The sequence below is a fragment of the Psittacula echo genome, assembly GCF_963264785.1.
Source record: "Psittacula echo genome assembly, chromosome: 15".
Taxonomy (NCBI): domain Eukaryota; kingdom Metazoa; phylum Chordata; class Aves; order Psittaciformes; family Psittacidae; genus Psittacula; species Psittacula echo.
Genome location: NC_137751.1, coordinates 4,636,767 through 4,658,394, shown reverse-complemented (window position 1 = coordinate 4,658,394; position 21,628 = coordinate 4,636,767). Strand labels below are relative to the sequence as shown.

Here is a 21,628-nt window from a genome sequence, read left to right as displayed (position 1 = left end):
TCCAAACGCCACACAGTTGGAAGACCTGCCTCAGTCTTTCACTGTGCTGTGGGTTTTTGGCAGCAGCCAGAGGAACTGCTGGGGTCCTGCAGTGCAGAGAGTGTGGTCAGGAGGCAGAACAGCCATTGCCATGCACAGGCCCAGGGGATTCCCCAAGGTACTGGGGTACCAAGAGCATCCAGCATCTTTGACTTTGGGCTTTTCATGACACGTGCTGGCTGGGGCCTGTCTCAATGTGTGTTTTGTTTGTAATGCAGGGTGAGGAAGGCCCTCCCAGTTTGGAGTATATCCAGGCCAAGGATTTGTTCCCACCGAAAGAGCTCATAAAGGAGGAAGAGTCATTGCAGGTAAGGAAGTAAGAAACACAAAACAGCTTTGGGATGCAGCAGTTGTGTCAGGGTCAGCTGTGGCAGTGTGAAACCTGAGGGCAGTTCTGCAGCCCAGGACGTGTTCTGGAGGCTGTGGGCTGGCCAGAGCTGTGGATCACATTTGAACCGGCCAGGTCCTTCTGTGTGCTTGTGTGGAGGCTGCTGATGAGAGCTCTGTGTGCCCCAGCCCAGCCTTCCCAGGTCTGCCAAGGCGCTGCAATCTATACAGCATCTCCTCTGCTTCTTGGAAGTGGCGTGATGCAATCCAGCACCACGCTGGGTGTTCCCTGTCCGCCTGCACTAACAGTCAGGAACCATGGTGCTGCCTATGTAGCTCTGCAGCAAGTAGATGCTCTCTGGGATAGGCTGAGTATCGGGGCCGGGCTGTGCTCGGTACAGCTCTAGTGTACAATGCAGTGGCTGAGCTGGCCTTAGTACACGTTGCTCCTGGCATTTTCCTGCAGCAGAGCTGCTGGAAAGAGAAATCTCCATATGGTGCCAGTCTCCCACTGCAAAAAGCCCTTGGAAGAGACCTGGGTACTGCTGCTCCTGTGCAGAAAGGCAATATTGTGAGTGGGGGAGCCAGAGCCTCCTGGTGATTGTGGCTTCCTGTAACATTGCCCAGTGCTTGTCGTCCTCCCCCTGTGGCTGGAGCCAGGCTCAGCTGTGTTCTCACTGCTGCTGCAGTATTTGGGTTTGCTTAGTGATTGGCATCACCTTGGTGAATAGTGCTGATAAAGGCAAAGACTGGAATGTGGCAACGGCAGGATTTACTTGAAGGAGTGGATGTGGCTGAGGAGTTGCACAGGATCAAGGCTGCAGGTCTGCGGCCCTGGGGAGGGGAAGCCACTGAGAGAAGTCTGAGATGAGATGATCTGGAGAATGGAATCTGCTATGGTCTTCTCTCTGGAGGACCATAAAGTTCAGCCCTCCCGAAGGGTAACTTGCCTTCAGTCAGTTGTTACTTTAAGGTAAAGTGAATGTGAAAGGCTTGATAAGAGGCTGTATTCGGGCACTTCTCAGTTTATTCCAGGATTTCCCTCTGTCGATTCTTGCAGTTTTACCATCCTGTTTCTAATCTGTCTCAGTTCTGTTGCTGTGTGAAAGAGCCACATAAGCAGAAGAAACACATGTCAACTAAAAACAGCTCTGGCAAGCATGCATAAATAAACTACAGAAATAAAAGAGAGTATATTCTCTTAATGTCAAATAATTATCATTTTTAAAGAGTATTCAAACAGATGCCAGTCTAAGGTTGGTTTTTTTGTACAAGTAACTTAAGGAAGAAGTTAATAGTACAGTTGTCACACATGAAGCCTGAAGTTCAGTCTTTAGGCAGCATATACACAAGCGATAGAAGCAACTTAGAAATAAAGACAAGTTGGTCTGACTTGTGCTAATTACAGTGTAATGAATTGTCCTATCAGGTGCCCTGGAGAGCAGGGAAAGGGCTCTGGCTGGAAGGAGAAATCTGTGACTTTTCCTGCATCGCTGGCTAGCAGCATCGCTAGCTAGCAGCGGCGCCTGGTGTTGGTGGCATTCAGGGCACACAGGAGGCTGCTGGGCTGGGGACAAAGGACTTTGCTGAATTTTAGTCTGTTCTGCCTTTTTTTTTAACACAAGAAAACATAATTCAAATTTGTCCTGTTCCAGCATCCCCTGTTTTGTTTGTTCCAGCTACAGCCTGTCCAGGCTGAGGGGGAAACCAGACACTTGATTACCTGGATTTTATTTAGGTTTTTTTAATTCTAACCCAGGTAACTTCAGTGTCATTTCCTCAGCCACACAAATTCCCTCAGGGCCTTTTTAGCAGAAATTAGACAAAACTCAATGTGTTTACTTACCTGGATTGGCAGCAGTGGTTCCTGCAGTGCTGCTAAGAGCCCCCTTCATTTAGAGGACAGAGGCAGCAGGATCACATATGGGACACTGCCTTGGGGCAAATCACCTCAAGCTTTGCCTGGAGCTCTGCAAAGCACTCCCCAGTGCCTGAGCTGTGCCTGAGGTCCTGTCCTTTATCATGCCACTTGTGCCAGGGCTGAGTTTACACTCTCCAAAAGCAGGACCATAAATCCCTCTGCCCCCACACAAGACCCTGTTACCAGGTGCCCACAGAATTTATTGTCACACCATCAGGATGTAATCCATCAGGAGGTGATTGGTGGCTCATAAGGCATCCTCAGAAGAAGATCCATCTTGTGGGACTGGGTGGTGGTACCAGTGCTGTTCTGTGCTGTTGTCTGACCTCAGCGCGTGAAGAGCACGTTGCTGTGAATGACTTCCTGCAGGAGATGCTCTGTGGAGGCAGTAGGAAGAGGGACTCTTGGTATTTATGGTGCACAAAGTACTCTACATGTCTTGAATGAATGATGTCTCTCTTCCAGGTCCCATTCACTGTGTTGCAGGGTGAGGGAGTGGAATACCTTGGCCATGCAAACGACGCAGTGATTGCCATCTCCAACTACCGGCTTCATATCAAATTCAAGGATTCTGTGATCAATGTAAGCCTAGATGTGCCTTTTCTGTCTGCTGAATCTCTCACAGTATTTTGCAGGGGGGCATAAGCCATTCCCATGGTCTGTGGCATAGGAACTGTGCTTCTTGAAGGATGCCAAACCTGATGCTGTCTCTGGTTACTGCTGGTCATGCAGTTGCTGTTTTGCTGCTGCACTTCAGTGGGTGGAGGGGGTTTTCCTTCAGGTAACAGGTCTTTTTTTTGCTGTTCTCTTTAAATTCAAGCATTAAACTTTGCAGTTTTAAGACTGTTAAGGTCTCCTACAAGCCAGTTTTAATGAGACTTCTACCTAGAAGTCTCAAGACAACCAAGACAACCAAGAGATCAGACAGTGGGAGCCTGAGGCCTTCTCTCGCTGTCTTGACTTGCCATCTTTTATTGCAGCTTTTGTTTGGCTCAGTTCCTGCATTTGTCTGAGTGTGATTTAGTCAGGAACTGGACCCAGGTGGGAGACTACCTAGGGACAGAATAGAAATAGGAATAGTAATTGTTGAGGGAGGCTCTATGCTGAGTCATGACGCTTCATACACCTCAGAGTGGGTTTGTAGCTTGAGCTAGAAGCTCATGATTGTTGAAGGAGCTGTGACTGTGTATGATGGGCCTGCAGGCGAGGCTGCAATAGATGTGTCTCTGTGATGTGGTATGTGTTGTTATGCCCGACATCTCTCCCTTATAGGTGCCTTTGAGGATGATGGAAAGTGTGGAGTGCCGGGATATGTTCCAGCTTCACATTGTCTGCAAGGACTCCAAAGTGATCAGGTATCTCTTTTATTGCTGTGTTGTAGATGTCTCTGCAGGGTAGTTGCCAAGATCAGCTCTGGTGTCTCCCTCTGTGCTTCTCCTGGAATTGAGCTGTTCATGGCCGAGGTTACTAACACTTGGTGCTTGTTCTGTTTCCTGGTTGAGTGGAGCAGAGCTGGATGTGTGTGCCTTGTCTGGATGAACATACCTACTCAGGAGAGTTTGCGTTTGGGTTTGCAGGTGCCATTTTTCTACCTTTAAGCAGTGCCAGGAGTGGCTGAAGAGGCTGACTCGAGCCATTGCCCGCCCTGCTAAGCCTGAGGACCTCTTTGCATTTGCCTACCATGCATGGTGCTTAGGAGTCTGTGTTGATGAGGAGGATCAACATGCGCATCTCTGCCGTCCAGGTAGGCTCCTAGCCTGCTCCCTTCCTTCTCTTCTGTCCAGAAAAACTGCAGTGCACTTCGAACTGTTGTTCATAAACTGATATCTGGCTGTCTCTTAAGCTCTGCTGTAGCCATAGCCCAAGTTCACCTTACTGAGGGGCATCCTGTACCTGGCCTAGAGATCCAGCTGATGGCCAGATGTGTCTGGATATCAGGCACAGTAAAAGAATAATAGTAATAAGCACAATAAGGAACATTCTGAGCCAGCAACACATAAGCAGCTTTTCCCTTTCCCGTTGTGAATGAAGAAAACCTCCCATATTTCAGTATTCTCATCATGATGCTAGTGAGCTCAAGCAGGCTTGGCTCTGGATAGTAAATGTTGTTAGCCTTGGGGCAGCATGAGTATGAGTCCAGCCACTTCTCCAATACCTAGAAATGCTGTGCCATTCCCGTGGCCAGCTCTGTGGAGATGTCTGGGTCATCCTTACAGGCACAGCTGCAATCCCTGAGCCCATAAAGAGAAAACCAGAGCTGTGGTGGTGCCTTCGTGTGAATTGGGAGTTTCCCTTCTCTGGAACCACAAAGTTCACTTGCAGTTGCCTTGTCTTTAAGCAGCTTCTTCATGAATGAAAGGGGATTAAAATGAGTGACAAACTTGGCTTTAAACGTAAAAATGTGCTGATACTAGAGGAGAGAATGAAATGTCCAAACGCAGGCTGGGATGGCAGGATAGGGTTGAATAGTATGGCTGAAGGAGACACCTAAGAGAAGCTGATAGAGAAAAGGTAGACTACATGTCCTTGTTATGTCCCAGACACCAGCATTTGGGAGATACTTGCTGTCATTCCTTTACAGAAAGTATTACTCTCTAGTATAAATAAACTTCCTGTGGAAATCACTGCGGCAGGATATGAATGAGGCAAAGAGCTTGGCATTATTTATTTATTAACAAGATGTGATACTCAACAAAGGCATCCAGAATTTGTGAGGTGGGCTAAAACATAAGAGAGCAAAACTTGAGCCAGCCTCTGTAAGCGCAGTCTGTTAGGAGGAGGCACACTGGGTGCTCAGTACTGCTCTGCCATGGGGTTCCTGATGTCCATTTGGAAGCTACCTCTGTCAGAAGGGCAAAAGTGGATTAAATTAACCCCCCCCCACACTCCCGTATAGACATGAGAAGGCTGTTTCCATGCCACTCTGTGCCCTGAGACTGAGAGGTGATCTGGCTTTCAAACTAAAACCAGAGGAACCCCCATGAGGGGCAAGTCTTTTTGGCTTTCAATGCAAGATCCCTGCCTTCAGCTGTCATGCAGTTTCTGCCCAGCCTGTGAGAGCTGCTGTGGAGCTGCCACTGACATGCAGATTTCCTCAGTTCTACTTAGCTGTCCTGTGCTCTGTTCTTCCAGGAGACCATGTGAAATACCGGTTTGAGATGGAGCTGGTGAGGATGGGCTTTGACTTGCAGAATGTCTGGCGCGTCTCTGACATCAACAACAATTACAAGTGAGTGTTTCACCACCAGGCTCTGCTCACTGTCTTCTTTCTGTACCTTCTCCTCTCCACAGTCTTCATGTGGAGCAGTGGGTGAGTCAGGCTCCAGCTAATCCTCCATCCTGGCCTTGGTAACCCTCAAAACATGAGCCAGATCTTCTTTCTGCCTTTCATACAGTGGAACTGAAGAAGGAATAAAGCCCAAACATCTAGTGGAAGGTGTCCCAGCCCATGGAAGAGAGTTGGGACTGGATAATCTTAGGTCCCTTCATGAACATTCCATAGGTTTGTCAGAGCTAGCAGCAACTGCAAATGCTGACTTGGGTAATTTATAATGTGGTGGTCATAATTCATCCTTGAAGTCTTTGGTGAGTCTTGAAGGAACCATCCATTGTAGAGTCAGCTTTAGAATCATAGAATCATAGAATAGTTTGGGTTGGAAAGGACCTTAAGATCATCCAGTTCCAACCCCCCTGCCATGAGCAGGGACACCTCACACTAAACCATGGCACCCAAGGCCTCATCCAACCTGGCCTTGAACACTGCCAAGAATGGAGCACTCACAACCTCCCTGGGCAACCCATCCCAGTGCCTCACCACCCTCTCAGTAAAGAATTTCTTCCTTAGATCCAGTCTAAACTTCCCCTGTTTCAGTTTGAACCCGTTACCCCTTGTCCTGTCACTACAGTCCCTGATGAAGAGTCCATCCCCAGCATCCTTGTAGGCCCCCTTCAGATACTGGAAGGCTGCTATGAGGTCTCCACGCAGCCTTCTCTTCTCCAGGCTGAACAGCCCCAACTTTCTCAGCCTGTCTCCATACAGGAGGTGCTCCAGTCCCCTGATCATCCTCGTGGCCTCCTCTGGACTTGTTCCAACACTTCCATGTCCTTTTTATGTTGAGAACACCAGAACTGCACACAATGCTCCAAGTGAGGTCTCACGAGAGCAGGGTAGAGGGGCAGGATCACCTCCTTCGACCTGCTGGTCACGCTCCTCTTGATGCAGCCCAGGATACGGTTGCTTTCTGGGCTGTGAGCTCACACTGCAGCCGGCTCATGTTCATTTTCTCATCGACCAACACCCCCAAGTCCTTCTCTGCAGGGCTGCTCTGAATCTCTTCTCTGCCGAACCTGTAGCTGTGCCTGGGGTTTCTCTGACCCAGTTGTAGGACCTTGCACTTGGCATGGTTAAACTTCATCAGGTTGGCATCAGCCCACCTCACAAGCGTGTCGAGGTCCCTCTGGATGGCATCCCTTCCCTCCGGCGTATCAACCGAACCACACAGCTTGGTGTCATTGGCAAACTTGCTGAGGGCGCACTCAATCCCACTGTCCATGTCACTGACAAAGATGCTGAACAAGACCGGTCCCAACACCGATCCCTGAGGGACACCACTCGTTACCGGTCTCCAGCTGAACATCGAGCCATTGACCACAACTCTTTGCATGTGGCCATCCAGCCAGTTCTTTATCCACCGAGTGGTCCACCCATCAAATTGATGTCTCTCCAATTTAGAGACAAGGATGTCATGTGGGACAGTGTCGAATGCTTTGCACAAATCCAGGTAGATGACGTCAACTGCTCTGCCCCGTCCATCAGTTTCATAGCCCCATCATAGAAGGCCACCAAATTGGTCAGGCAGGATTTCCCCTTAGTGAAGCCATGCTGGCTGTCACCAACCACTTCCTTGCTGTTTTTCACGTGCCTTAGCATGCCTTCCAGGAGAATCTGCTCCAAGATTTTGCCAGGCACAGAGGTGAGACTGACTGGTCTGTGATTCCCCGGGTCATCCATTTTCCCCTGCTTGAAAATGGGGGTTATGTTTCCCTTTTTCCAGTCGTCGGGAACTTTACCTGATTGCCATGATTTTTCAAATATGATGGCCAGTGGCGTAGCAACTTCATTTGCCAGCTCCTTCAAGACCCACGGATGGATGTCATCAGGTCCCATGGACTTGTGTACGTTTAGGTTTTTAAGATGGTCTCGAACCAGATCCTCTCCTACAGTGGGCCTGGGGTCTTCATTCTTACAGTCCCTGCGTCCGCCTTCCAAGATCTGGGTGGTGCAGTCAGAGACTTTGCCAGTGAAGACCGAGGCAAAGAAGTCATTCAGAACCTCAGCCTTCTCTAAATCCAGGGTAGCCAGCTCTCCCGATATCTTCCAGAGGGGGCCTACGTTGTCCCTAGTCTGTCTTTTATTCACTACGTACCTATAGAATCCCTTCCTGCTATCCTTTAACATCCCTAGCCAAGTTCAATTCTAACTGGGCCTTAGCTTTACTTACCTGGTCCCTAGCTTCCTGGCTTTCTGGTCAGTCACTCTCTCTAAAATGCTCACACTGTTTGAAATTAAAACCACAAAGGTTTCATGAAGTCAGGCAGTGATTCAGCTCTGCTGAAAAACCAGGTGGGTCGGTGGAGTGCTGTGGGGATGCTTAGAAGTCCTGGAAGCGAGTGAAGCTTGGTCAGTCTGGTGCAGAAGAGGCTAAAGGGGGATCTGCTTGCAGCCTGCAGCTGCTGGAAGGGCATTTGCAAAGGTGATGGAGTGAAACTGCTGACAGTGGCAGACAACTGAACAAGTTGCAGCTTGGGAGGTTCAGACTGGACATGGGAGGGGAAAAATGCATTCTCCAGGAGTGTGGTGCTGTGCTGGGGCAGATACCAGAGGTGAGGGTTCTCCGGCATTGCAGCAGGTCAAGTCTCAGATAATCTGCTTTTAGAGGTGGTTCCCTGTGAGCAGGAGGTTGGAGTGGAGATCCCTAGAAGGTCTTTCCCACCAGCATGTCAGGGATTCCAGCATGTCTTCTACTGAAGAAAGCTGGAGCTCTTGGAGAAGCACTGCTGCATTCTTTGCAGCTGGTGGCATTAAGACAACAGGATTTTATCAAGCTTTGACAGATGTTTTCATTTCTGCCTTCCCTTTAAGCCTTTTCTTGAAATGACTCGTATCCCTCAGTCTTTTTGCTCTGTCTCAGCTGTAAAGCAGCCCCATCACCTCTAGACTGGCCAGTTCCAGGTCACTGGTTTCTTGTGGAGACCATGAGAAATCTGGGGAAGTCCTGGTGGAATTCTGCAGTTTGCTGCCTGTTCTCTTTTCACCAAGAATCCAGGCAGCAAGTGCTAGATTTGAGGGATGACTTAGAGTTCCTACTTGGCCTTGCTGACCACATCGTAGCTCCTGGACTGTTAACATGACTTTGATGGCGTTTACACAGGTTCTTCACGGATGTAAAGTGAAAACTTTTCCTGAACTGTTCCATTTTGCAGTGCGTGCCCTGTAAGACCCTGCCCTGGGCAGTCTCTGCATGTCTGTGACAGCAGTCAGGCTTTCTGTGTTGCTGGATTCTGGGATGTGATTCTTTCTGACTACTTCAGAAAGTTCAGCTTGCATTTACCATCTGTGGTTCACTTCCTGGCCACTAATACACAGCCAGCTTCTTTAAAGACAGATGTTTTATTTCCAAGCAAACCAGGGAAGAAAGAACTTGAAACAAACCTCAGCGAGCTGCGTGCAGGCTTGGTTCTGCTTCCATCAACTTGCTGGGCTCCTACCTGGGGATTCCAGCAGGCTGCAGCTTCCTGCAGACATCCCGACGTCTCCAAGGTGGTGTAATACACTTGTGCAACTCAGAAACCAGTTCTCTCTTGCTGCTTTGTGGAGTGTGTCTTTAAATCCTGCCTTGGCTTTTGATCATTACCACCTGCCCCTGTTCATAGGGATTGGGTTACTTTTTAACCTTTTGTAGTCCTTTTATCTTTTACTTCCCACCATTGGCAAAACAGTATTGTTAGGATACTCCAAGGTAACTGGTTTGTTCAGTGTCTTTCAAGTCTGTTCCGAGATGTCCTTAACTGGAAACTTACCTTTTTCCTGGCGACAGGCATCATAAATTTAGAGCAATACAAGCATATAATAACCTGCTCTTGATAGATGTATCCTATTTCAGCATAAAATGATAACAAAATTTTTACACGATCTCTCCGTGGCTCTCACATCTTGGGTTGTCTGTACACCCTGAGACATGGACACGCTCTGACATTCCCCATCAGCACCCAGGCTGTCTGAGACAGGAGTTGTTTCACATCTGTGGGTTTGGTGCACATGTAATTCCTTCAAAAAGTTAAAAAACACTCACCTTTCCTTCAGTGTTGGTGCTTGTTTTCAGCTTTGATCTTCATGGAGTTACAGAATGGTTTGGGTATGAAGGGACCTTAAAGCTCAACCAGTTCCAAACCCTTGCCACGGGCAGGGACAACTTCCACTGGAGCAGCTTGCTCCAAGCCCCTGTGTCCAACCCGGCCTTGAACACTGCCAGGGATGAGGCAGCCACAGCTTCTCTGGGCACCCTGTGCCAGCGCCTCAGCACCCTCACAGGGAAGAGCTTCTGCCCAAGAGCTCATCTCAGTCTCCCCTCTGGCAGGTTAAAGCCATTCCCCTTGGCCTGTCCCTACAGGCCCTTGTCCAAAGCCCCTCTCCAGCTTTCCTGCAGCCCCTTCAGGCACTGGAGCTGCTCTAAGGTCTCCCCTTAAGGAGCCTTCTCCAGGCTGCCCCAGCCCAGCTCTCTCAGCCTGGCTCCAGAGCAGAGCTGTTCCAGCCCTTGCAGCAGCTCCGTGGCCTCCTCTGGACTCACTCCAACAGCTCCACGTCAAAGGCTGAGCACTGTCTAGTCCTGGGGATCAGTTACTCCTTGTTCCCAGCAGATTGCTATAATTTCCCCTGCAGAAGTTTCCACATCAATCTCTTCTTGTGCCTTGTCCCTCGTAGACAGGGCTCGTTCTGGCAGCTTCTTTGTGGGCTCTTCTGCTGAACACCAGCACGGGTAGTCCTGATTTTCTGCTGTGATCTTGTGGATCTATTAGACCTTCTGGCAGCAGGCTGATACTTCCAAGATGTTTGAGAAAAGTCTTCAGAGTTTTAATAGGTCATTTCTCAGAAACTGCACCATGTGTCTCGTTTTTCCTTGTTTGGGTTTAGTTTTTTCTAACTTGGTGCACAATTGGCTTCTCTCATGCCCCTTGGAAACATTTATGCTCTTATTTCTAAAATCCTCCTTTTGTTCACTGCGTAACTGCCAGCCCTGTCTGATCTTTTGGTGCATTTTATATGACCATTGAAGAGCATGTTTAAATAGCTCTCCTATTATCTGCAAGCACCCTCCTCCCTTTCTGAAACTCATTGCAACTGTCATGGGAGGCTTATCCCCCTAAAAATATTGTTGAATTCTGCTGTGTGCTGAGTACTGTAATAGCAAAGTGATTTTTCAGTTACTCGCTTGTGGAGCAGGTTAGGGGACTGAAGGAAGGGTCATGTCCTCTTGTATTCCTTGGCTGACAGCACCAAGAAGCAGCTGATGGTGTCTAAAAGTGTCGCTTTTGTCTTGCATGTTATTGTGATGCTTTTGTGTTTCATGTGGAGGCAGTACAAGTCCCCCATTGCAGTTTCTATCCTCGCAGCCTTTCGGTGTCAGTTCCAGCCTCTCGTGGATGTTGTTACTGTCGCTGCAGTGGTTGGTAGTGCAGCCTCAGTGCTGTCCTGTTTCTGTTTGGGCTTGGTATTTGCATCTGTGCCCATTCTGCATTGCTGCATCTTGGTAGCTCTGAGCCTTGCACTTTTACCTTCCCATTTTCCTGGAAGATGCCACACTTTGCTCACTAGCTTAGCCTATTTTGGTCTTCCTACAAAGCATGAAATTCAGGGTACCACTAATAATTTTCCTTATGCCCAGTTTCTAGGGTGCTGTTACACCAGCAAACACTTTTTTATCCTGGCTTTTCAGTTGCTCTACTTCAGTTTTTGAAATTCTAGCCTAGAAGCACAGGTCTGTTTGTCTTGACCCCATTGCTGGTTTTTATGCACCCTGCTTAAATTTGGTTTAACTTCTGGAGGCTGTCCTGTTTCCTACCTTAGTGTTATTGAATTCTGTCTTATTGTTTCCCTAAGGCTATGGAGTTTTAGTGACTTGACTTTTAGAAGTTATGCTTCTGAAGCTCTCCTGTACTGTCTCTCCCCAATTTTTAGTTTAAGACATCTCCTGTAATGTTTCATCTGAAGTGCCAGGGAACTGATTGTGTTTTTATTTCAATGAAACCCCTTCCCGTATAGACTCAGCTATTCCAAAAGGTCCTCCAGATCTTAACTGATGCTAACCGTCTTCCACATACCTTTATTCTCAGTCACACTTCACTGCTGCTTTAATTTCCTGTCCAACTTTACACAGAGAATCTGAGGCATTTCAGAGACATCCAGGCTTAGGTATCCTACCACAGACATCCTCATCTTCAGCTTCTCACCTGACAGCTTTAATTTTGCTTCCTGGATTCCTCTTCCTCACTCTGTTGTTTTTATCCTGTAGACCAACCTTGCTTTGTGCCTGGGGCTTTCTGAGCAGCTGTCTAGATGCTGGGTGAAGAAGTGCCATCTCCTCCCATGACAGGCAGCTCCTTGCTAGCAGGACATGCTGAGGAATAGGAAGCGCTGCATTGTGCCTCTTGCCATCAGCTGGGATAGCCTGGGCTCAGGGAACACCAGGCCACCCTCTGGAGCTTATGGCTGGACAGTTTTAGCCCCCTCACTTTGTTTCCCATCTGCCCTGAAACATTCCTTCTGAATGATGTGAGTTATATCCTAGAGCTGGAGCTGCTCTTTGATGTTTCTTGCCCTGAAGGGCTGTGTCTGCCTGGGCTGCTGGAGCTCAGCTGGTCCACCACCAGGCTGTGCTTTGTGTCTGAAGCCTGCGACCTACCCAGATGCAGCCCTGTGCTCCAAGCAGCGGGACGGTAGCTGCAGTAACCAGGAAGCCCCTGTGGTCCTGGATTTTCCCTGTACTTCCTTCTACTTGTACTGCTCTCTCCCCTTCTCTCAGCACTCTGGCTGGCCCCGTCTTTCCCTTGGCTTCCCTCTTGCCCTGCTGATAATGTACTTGCAGTTTGGTTTTTAACATCTTTTCTTGGGACATTTGCAATCCTGTTGCCTCCTCTCATCTTCCTCGCTCTCCCCAGCTGAATTTCCATTTCAGCAGAGCTGCTTTGCACATCAAAGGCTCCTCTGGCCCTGCAGCTCTGCATGGTGAGATTAGGTGCCCACTGCTCTTAGCTGTGCATGCTGTGAGTTTCTTCCCTGCAGGACTAGATTTGTAGGGACTTGCTCATCATATTCCTCTGGCTCCTAATATGTGTTCAGGTGTGCATTAGAAATCTGATTTCTGGCACCCCACCAAACAGAATATGCTCTTAGTTACCCCTCATGCCATTTCATCCTAGCATACACTAAACCACCATTGCCATCTTTCTGGGCAGAGTTATATCTTCCTTGCAGAAAGATGTGTAAAGCTTTAAAAAGCAATGACCTGTTTTCTGCAAGGCACAAAGAAGCAGATTGTCGTTTACCAGAAGCACTGTGTGTTTCTGGGTTTGCAAGTGCTACAAGAACACCCAAACCCTATACAGAATTAATGACTGTCCCCCTAAACCATCATGAATTCTTACAGGTGTCCTTGGGAAGTGCCAGGGTGCTTAGTATGGGCCCAGAAGTGAAGCCTGGGATGAAAGGAGGTGGACTTCTCTCAGCTCATTCCTGACAGCGTTTTTCAGGTCACTTTTCCATGTTGAGTCTGTATTGATACAAATATGAAGAGGAAGAGCCAAAGTCCTGTATGCTGAGTCTGGGGAGGTGTGAGCTGCTCCTTCCCTCTCTCTTCACAGGTTCTCTGGAGCAAATTTCTGATGTCCGAGTCCTCACCTTGCTTTCATCCTTTCTCTTTTGCAGGCTTTGTTCCAGTTATCCCCAGAAGCTGCTGGTCCCTGTCTGGATCACTGACAAAGAGCTAGAGAACGTGGCTTCGTTTAGGTCGTGGAAAAGGATCCCTGTGGTGGTGTACAGGTAAGCATAAACCCAGAGCAGTGCTCTCCACCACGAGAGCTGCCCTTTTCCTTGTTGTCTTGCACAGGGCATAGGGAAGCCAGGTCAGCAGAGCATGTGGATGGGGCAGTGGGATGACAGTGACAGCTGCCTCCTGGTCCTCACGCTGTGTATTCCTTTTGCTTCCTTCCTGAAAATGTGCTGCTCCCAGGACTGCTCCCAGCACACACATCGGCTTCCCCAGGCACGCAGCCTGCGGTGGTAGCACAGGGTGTTCTCCCAAAGGGAGAAGCAATGGTGCAGTCAAGTGTGGCCTTCAGTTAGAACTGAAGGTGTGGGTGACTCCTCCTATGGGAGATGCAGCCAGAGCTCAATGCCACATTAACATTCTCTTTGAGTTTCAAAACCTTTTTGCGAATTGCTACTTTGAAAAGAAATCTCAACCCAAATGAGCCTGTTGCAAGGCCCTCTCTCAACTAAGGACTCGGGCCTGGACATTCCTTTTAATACACAACTGCAAATCACTTCTGTTTTGACTCAGTTCTGAGAGTTTGACAACATCTAGGTAACAGAGTGAAATGTTTGCATGTGGCTGGTAAACAGTCCCTGGTCAGCCTTCCAGAAATAGTCTGTACTGGGAGATGCAGGAGGCCAGGCAGCAGAGCAGAGCTTTTCAGGGTAGGGGTCTGGTTTCTCACTAAACACGTCTTCTGGAAGACTGACGTGTTTGAAACAAATGGGAGGCTGGTTGAATAGGTGCACACAGCCAGTTTGTGCGTTGTAAAATGTACAGTGTGGAGTCAGCCTTAGACTCTGTTAGCAATTACTAAATCCAAGTATAAGAGACTTTGAAAATACCAGAGCTGCACAACAAAGGACAACCCTGAGAAGTACAAAAGCTGGGAAACAAACCCAGTAAATTTGTACCTTAACTCTTTATCTTCATGTTATGTGGTTGGCTGTCAGATGCTGGCAAAACACAGTGTATTACTTCCAGAAGAACTAAGTTCTAAAACAGAGTAACAGTAAATGCTGCATATCACATGGAGCCTTTCCCTCTTTGTAGCCAAATCAGCTAAAAAGTTAATTGTATTTGCAATTCTGCCTGGTGCTGGAGGCTGTCCCGGTGTGCCTCCCACCCCAGTCTTTTTGCTACTCCGACAGTTATTTTGTTCCTTACTTTATAATATCACTGGAATAGTACGGGGTAATTTACAAGCTGAGCTGCCCTTTGCAGCCTGGGATCTGATTAGAAGATGCTGATGTTACAAGTTATGATGTTAAAGTGATGTTACAAGGTAGGACAAGTGTGTGCCACTGTGTATCTCTTAAAGTCTTTTGGCCAGGAGGGTCTGTGAGGGCCACGGCTGCTTCTGGAGTGCCTTGTGCTGTATGGAAGGGGGAGAAATGAAAAGCCTCACACTCAGCTCCTCCTCATTCATAGTTCAGGAGAGAGCGGATAGGTGGGCTTGGGCATGTGTCTCCCAGCGGCTCTGTAAGCACAGGACTGATTGGTAGATGCCATAGCTTTTGGAGAGCAAGGCTGAGCTCGTGTGGTCACTGTCAGAGCTGTAACACGTGACGCCAAAGGTACATCACTAGTTTTCTTAAAAAAAAGGTATACTCTATTTGTTAAGCAAAGCAGAAAATCAGGTCTTCCCCTCTGAGCCCACAGTGCTCAGAGGCACAGGAGAGATGCAGGAGCCTCCAGGCACAATTCACCTTTAAAACAATGGAAAGGATGCAATGAATTATTTAGCTGACAAGAAGCAGAGGGGCGATGCCTGCCAGCCGCTCCTCCCGAGTGCTGTCTGCACAGCCACCTTCAGAAGACCTTGAGCCTATGGTAGCAAGAGAGCTCCTCAGGGGTGCTCAGCAGCTCCTTTGCCCATGTTGGTGCTGCAGTAGCTGCCTGGGAAGCAGCAGCCAGACAGTCAATATTGCTCCAGCCCCATGGCTTGAGTGCTCAGTTTCAGGCTTTTGAAGCATGGCAGAGACAGGAATTTAGCACAGAGACTCAAGGAATAAGGGCACTTACGCACATGTATCTCAGTGGGGAACTTTTAGGTGACAGCCTCTCAGCTCACTGTTGTGTTTTAAGCTAAGCCGCTGACTCTACATTGTGGATGAGCAGTAAATGGCCGGAAAATAACAGACAGTGTGTCAAGAGATATTAGTTGGTGTTTTCTGGATGATTGTTCTGGGTTAAATGGCATGTGTGAACAGTCTTAGGTGTGCTCTAGCCTTGTACTCTGGATAAATCTGGGAGTTGATAATTGATAAACTGCAAAGGCACCTCATACTCCAGCTGTGGATTCTGAAAGGGTCTCGAGTCATTAAAACTAAACTAAGGATCCCTAAAGAATAAGTTAAACCACTCTGTCACCTTCTGACTCTCCAGTGGCAAGAAAAGAGCTTTTTAACTTTGAGGAAAACCTCCACAAAAATCCCCGGTAAGGAAAGACCTGAAATGCTTCATATGCTCATGCTGGGAGACCTGCAGGAGGATGTGGTCGAGCTATGGGCACTTTCCTGACCTGGGAAGCTCATTGCAAGTTCAGTTGTGGTTTTGGTTCACCCACTAGCTCCTTATATACCTTCTGCTTGCTGATGACTTCATGCTCATCAATGCTGGCTGTATTTCTTTGTGTTTATTGGCATGTTGCTGTGTCTCTTGAAACTGGATACCTCAAGGCCAGCCTCTGCCTGGCATTTGTTGCAGTGCTGGGAAGTTTGTGCCAGCAAGTTTTCTTAACCTAATGTGACTCTTGGGCAATGTCGGTAGCACTGCGTTAAGCAGGCTGCTCTGACTTGGAGTGGCCTCTGCTCCTCAAGACAGTGTCCTCCATCCCAACTGCCTGTCAGGAGCAGTCCCTGGCACAGAACCTGCCTTTCCCAAAACCATGCTTAGGTACTGGGAAGGTGCTGGTTGGCACAGGCCAGGAGCTGTGGGTGTGCTCACAAACCAGCCTGCACCATCACAGGCAGGTGCTCAAGTCCCCACCTTGGCTCTGTTTCACTTACTAGTATAAACAAAGCCTTTGCTGCTGTCTGTGTTAACCATTCTTGAGTGATCCTGGAGGCAGGAATAGATCTGGGAATGACTGCTCTGTATGTCACCTTGCAAAACAAGACAGAGAGTACAAAAAGATAAAAGACCCCACAGTTTAAAGTCTTCATTGTTGTTGTCTATGAGATGTCATTAACAATAATACATTTTCTGTGTTTATTGACAAGTTGCCTCAGGAGAATAAGGGGACCTTGTCTTTGAGAAGCAAAACCATTCCTGCAAACTGCAGTAGCTGCTGTGAGACACCACGCACCACTGTCAGGAGCCCAAAGCCTTGATGCATTTTTGTGTTGTGCCTCCAAGAACAGGCATTGTCTCCTCTGTGGAACAGCAGAGCCCCTTACAGGGGTGCAGCAGGAGAACGATATCTTCAGGAGTGCTTCTAGAGCCCTCACTGCAGCTAAGCAGCCCTTGCCTAATGGGGTGAGGCTGGTGCTGGTGTGCAGTAGGATCTAGAATGTTACACCCCCAACTTGGCCATCAGAGCAACCTTTTCAGAGGTGCTGACCTACACATAAACACACTTGGATGTGGTTAGTGAGGAGCTTTACATCTTCATCCTTACTGCAGCTCATCTGCAGAGAGACACTTGGGGTAGGGAGGGACAGGCACTGCTGTTGTAAAGAGCTGAGGTGCAAGGCTGGCTGGTTCATTATCCTGTCCCCAGGAGCAGCATCACAGGGAAGTATCACAGTGGACAGGTGTGCTGGTATTCTTCCCTGGTGCCTCTCTGGAGCAACCACTATCTGAGCTTTCCTATGACAGATATTCAGGAGAGTGTGGGCTTATGCTTTGTGGTTGCTTGGTAAGCCTTCATCCATGACTTCGATGCATTTTGGAATGAATTCACACTTCCACATTGCACTGTGGCAGCAAGTGCACTGTCTGGCTTGCTGCTTGTCAAAAAAATACTTGTTGTTTTTGTTAAGCATATGACATGACCATTCCAGTGCTTGTTTCCATGTCTGTTAGGGAAAAATAAGACTAATCTTCCAAACCCACTTTTTATACCTTTCATGACCTTTTATGCCTCTCATCCATTTGTGCCCTTCTGTCATTGTGGGGAGCTGTTTCTTACATTATCCCTGTAGCGAAGCTCTTCTGCACCTCTGAATTGTCTGTGCCACCCTTCTCTGGAGGTCACAGCACTACTTTATCCTTTTCGAGATGGATTAGAGAGAAATTTGTGTCATTTTGAAGATGTTTTAAGATGTGAAATATTATATTTTTATATAATATTTTCTGTCTTATTCTTTTCCAAATGACTGCTAGTGCATTCTTAACCCTTTTGCTTCTCTTGAGCACTGAGCTGAGGCTTTTTGAGAGTGCCACAGTGATTTCAAAGTCTTTGAGATATGGCCGCTGGTTTGATTCAAACTGCTTCTTGTCATAGCTGTGGTTAAGATCATCCAGTTCCAACTCCCTGCCTCTTCCGCTAGACCAGGCTGCTCCAAGCCCTGTCCAACCTGGTCTTGAGCACTGCCAGGGATGGGGCAGCCACAGCTTCTCTGGGCACCCTGTGCCAGCGCCTCAGCACCCTCACAGGGAAGAATTTGTTCCTTATGTCTTACCTGAACTTGCCCTGTTTTAAGTTTAAACCCATCACCTGTTGTCCTATCACTACAGTCCCTGATGAAGCGTCCTTCTCCAGCATCTTTGTAGCTCCCTTCAGACACTGGAAGCTGCTCTGAGGTCTCCACGCAGCTTCTTTTCTCCAGGCTGAACAGCCCCAACTTTCTCAGCCTGTGTCCATACAGGAGGTGCTCCATTCCCTGATCATCTTTGTGGCCTCCTCTGGACTTGCTCCAACAGGTCTGTGTCCTTCTTATGTTGAGGACACCAGGACTGCACCCAGTGCTGCAAGTGGGGTCTCACAGAGCAGAGTAGAGGGGCAGGATCACCTCCTTTGACCTGCTGGTCATGCTCTAGGGGTGCAGCACAGCACACAGCGGGGTTCTGGGCTCAAGTGCACACTGAAGCCAGGTTATGGGGAGCTTCTCACCAATCAACACCCCAAGTCCTCTGCAGGCTGATCTGAATCACTGCTCCAGAGCAGAGACACAAAAATAATCAGAGGGGAAGCTCCCTGGGGTTGTTCTTCACCTCTTCAGGGGTCTTCATTTAGGGTCTCACTTCCTTTACAGACACGTGCGCAATGGAGCAGTGATTGCACGTTGCAGCCAGCCTGAAATCAGCTGGTGGGGCTGGCGAAACGCTGACGATGAGTACCTTGTAACATCTATTGCCAAAGCCTGTGCCTTGAACCCTGGAGTGAAGGTCTCCGGCAGTGTGCCGCACGCCGGGAGCAGTGACGGCAGCGAGGCCTGTGATGCCGACTTCGGTGAGCCAGCTCACTCCTTTCCACTCTCTCTTAAACACACAATTATCCCATGCTTCCTACACCCAAGTGTCACTGTTGCTGCTGACAGGGCTGTTACCATGCAGGGATTAAAGCCAGGATCTGAATAGATAATCTGGGCCCTGTCATGCCTTGGCTGCAGTGTGTGGGATGGATTGCTGGGCTCATTCATGGCCAGCATTGGGTGGCCCTGGGGGCAGGTTGTGAGAGAGGGAGGTGCCAGGACCTCAGTCCATGTCTGTCTCTGCAGACTCATCCCTGACCGCGTGTTCAGGTGTGGAGAATGCTGGAACTCCTCAGAAGCTGCTGATTCTTGATGCCAGGTCCTACACTGCAGCCGTGGCCAACAGAGCAAAGGGAGGCGGCTGCGAATGTGAAGGTACACAGGGCTGAGCCCATCCCAGGACATCTTCCTGTTGGACCTGCTTCATTGAGTGGGGCCTAGAGCAGGTGGGGGTCAGGTCAGGTTTTGGTACTTTGGGAGCATGTTCCTCTACTTGCTCGTGCAAAGTCTGTTACTGCAGATACATTGCTGCAGGTCCACAAGGCTTCTGTAGGCCTGCCTGCCTGCTGGGGACCAGGAGTTGTGTGGTGAGGAGACAGCCTCCACGTGTGTTGCTGCGGTGGCAACAGCTCTGTCTGAACATCTCCATCTCTGTTGTGTTCAGAGTATTACCCAAACTGTGAAGTCGTGTTCATGGGCATGGCCAACATCCACTCCATCCGGAACAGCTTCCAGTATCTGCGTGCTGTCTGCAGCCAGGTGCCAGACCCCAGCAAGTGAGTGACTTTTCTCTAGCTGAGTTTGATGCTATGTGAATGTCCTGGGGCTTTTCCCTCCCTTTTCCTTTTTCCCATCTCAGGTTTCTACCTCAGAAAATTGAGAGATAGGAAAGTGCTCACAGTGCTTGAATGCTTGCTTTTGGATCCCTGGTATTCCAGAGGGGATTGCAGCACTGCTTAATTGTCACTTAGCTGTGTGTGTTCTCTGAGGGTTTGTCAAATGTGGCTGTAGCTGGAAGAAAACTGAAATTAAGAGTTGGGTTCTTTGCACTTAATCACAGGCTGGCTGGCTCCTCTGGAACATGTTTTAGAAGACTGGTTTTCATAGAGAGCTCCAAAAAGACTTAGATGAAAATTTATCTTCTTTTTTCACTGGAGAGCTAAGCAACAGTTTTCTTGACTTTTGCCCACGTTCTAGCTGGCTTTCAGCACTGGAGAGTACCAAGTGGCTGCAGCACCTTTCTGTCATGCTGAAAGCAGCAGTGCTAGTCTCCAGTGCGGTTGACAGAGAAGGGCGTCCAGTGCTGGTTCATTGCTCCGATGGCTGGGACAGGACTCCACAGATTGTAGCGCTGGCCAAGATTCTTCTGGACCCTTACTACAGGACCATGGAGGTACGAATGGTGCTGTGCTGCTGGTTCATGGCTGTTAAAAGGCATTTTTTCATAGAATCATAATAATAGAATCCTAGAATGGTTTGGGTTGGAAGGGACCTTAAAGTCCATTCAGTTCCAACCCCCTCCCACAGGTAGGGACACGTTCCGCTAGAGCAGCTTGCTCCAAGCCCCTGTGTCCAACCTGGCCTTGAACACTGCCAGGGATGGGGCAGCCACAGCTTCTCTGGGCACCCTGTGTCAGCGCCTCAGCACCCTCACAGGGAAGAGCTTCTGCCTAAGAGCTCATCTCAGTCTGTCCTCTGACAGGTTAAAGCCATTCCCCTTGGCCTGTCCCTACAGGGCCCTGTCAAAAGCCCCTTTCCAGCTTTCTTTGTAGTCCCTCTTTGTCTCACAGTCTCCAGAGAAAGCAGGATTGCATTTGTTAATGAGCTTAGTGGCATTTCAGAGCTGCTGTTGTGCATGCTGGTTTTTTCCATGCTCACCTCTGCCTGTTTCCAGTGTACTGTACCTCACTGCTCTGCCCAGCCTGGTGAAGCGCTGCAGTAAATAGCTTCTTGTGTTCAAGGTTCAGCTGCTTCCCTACTCTAATTGTGCATATTCTTCAAGCTGTTTGTTGTATAGAAATAACAGCTGTGAGTTCGTGTTTGGCAATCTCTGCCGTTCAGGTAGCTTTGCTCCCAGACCAAGCACTGGTGCAACACTGAGCCTGCCTGGCACTGCTGGGCATAGGGTCTACAGCAAAGGGTCTACAGGTACATTTTCTTGTATAAACAGGGCTTCCAGGTGCTTGTTGAATCAGATTGGCTGGATTTTGGTCACAAGTTTGGCGATCGCTGTGGTCACCAGGAGAAGGTGGAAGATCAGAACGAGCAGTGCCCAGTTTTTCTCCAGTGGCTGGATGCTGTTCATCAGCTTCTGAAGCAATTTCCTTGCCTCTTTGAATTCAACGAAGCTTTCTTGGTAAGAAATATGCAAGCATCTCTTTTTTTCCTTGCCAGATGTGAGCAGAGGTGGAGGGAGGGCCATGATATTTTGCAGTGTGGTAGTTGAAAGAATACATAAATTGGATTCTCTAAAAATGGGAAAGTGTCTGAGCAGTGCTGGGGCTCTCTGCTGCATTCCTGACATCCCTTCTCTGTGCGGGTCCAAGCCCTGCCCTTCAATTGTGATATTTTGGCCTGGCTCTGTGTGTGTGATGCTTCTGTGAGCTGTTGGCCGTTTCCTCCCCCTCCCAGTGGTGCTGCAGGCTCAGAGCACGCAGCTGATTGTACAGGGAGGAAGAGTTTATGTTCTCTGGTTTCCCTGAATCCCTTCTTCTTCAGGTCCCTTTCTAGCCCAGATACCATCGGCAGTGCTGTTCTGATTGAAAGCCTGATTTGTGTATCTCAGAGCAATACAAGTATGAAACATAAACCAGGGAATAATAGCTATTAATCTC

At 48.6% G+C, this 21,628-nt stretch overlaps 1 protein-coding gene across 1 annotated transcript in view; it reads left to right on the top strand.

The window, feature by feature from the left end:
- MTMR4 (myotubularin related protein 4) overlaps nucleotides 1–21,628 on the top strand; it is a 29,463-nt gene that overhangs the window by 2,202 nt on the left and 5,633 nt on the right. The window contains exons 2-12 of the mRNA XM_080630051.1: nucleotides 258–347; nucleotides 2,753–2,869; nucleotides 3,560–3,642; nucleotides 3,865–4,031; nucleotides 5,420–5,516; nucleotides 13,269–13,382; nucleotides 18,576–18,772; nucleotides 19,041–19,169; nucleotides 19,459–19,570; nucleotides 19,992–20,187; nucleotides 20,965–21,150. Of these exons, the coding sequence (XP_080486177.1) occupies nucleotides 258–347; nucleotides 2,753–2,869; nucleotides 3,560–3,642; nucleotides 3,865–4,031; nucleotides 5,420–5,516; nucleotides 13,269–13,382; nucleotides 18,576–18,772; nucleotides 19,041–19,169; nucleotides 19,459–19,570; nucleotides 19,992–20,187; nucleotides 20,965–21,150 (1,488 nt within the window). The remainder of the gene's footprint in view (nucleotides 1–257; nucleotides 348–2,752; nucleotides 2,870–3,559; nucleotides 3,643–3,864; nucleotides 4,032–5,419; nucleotides 5,517–13,268; nucleotides 13,383–18,575; nucleotides 18,773–19,040; nucleotides 19,170–19,458; nucleotides 19,571–19,991; nucleotides 20,188–20,964; nucleotides 21,151–21,628) is intronic.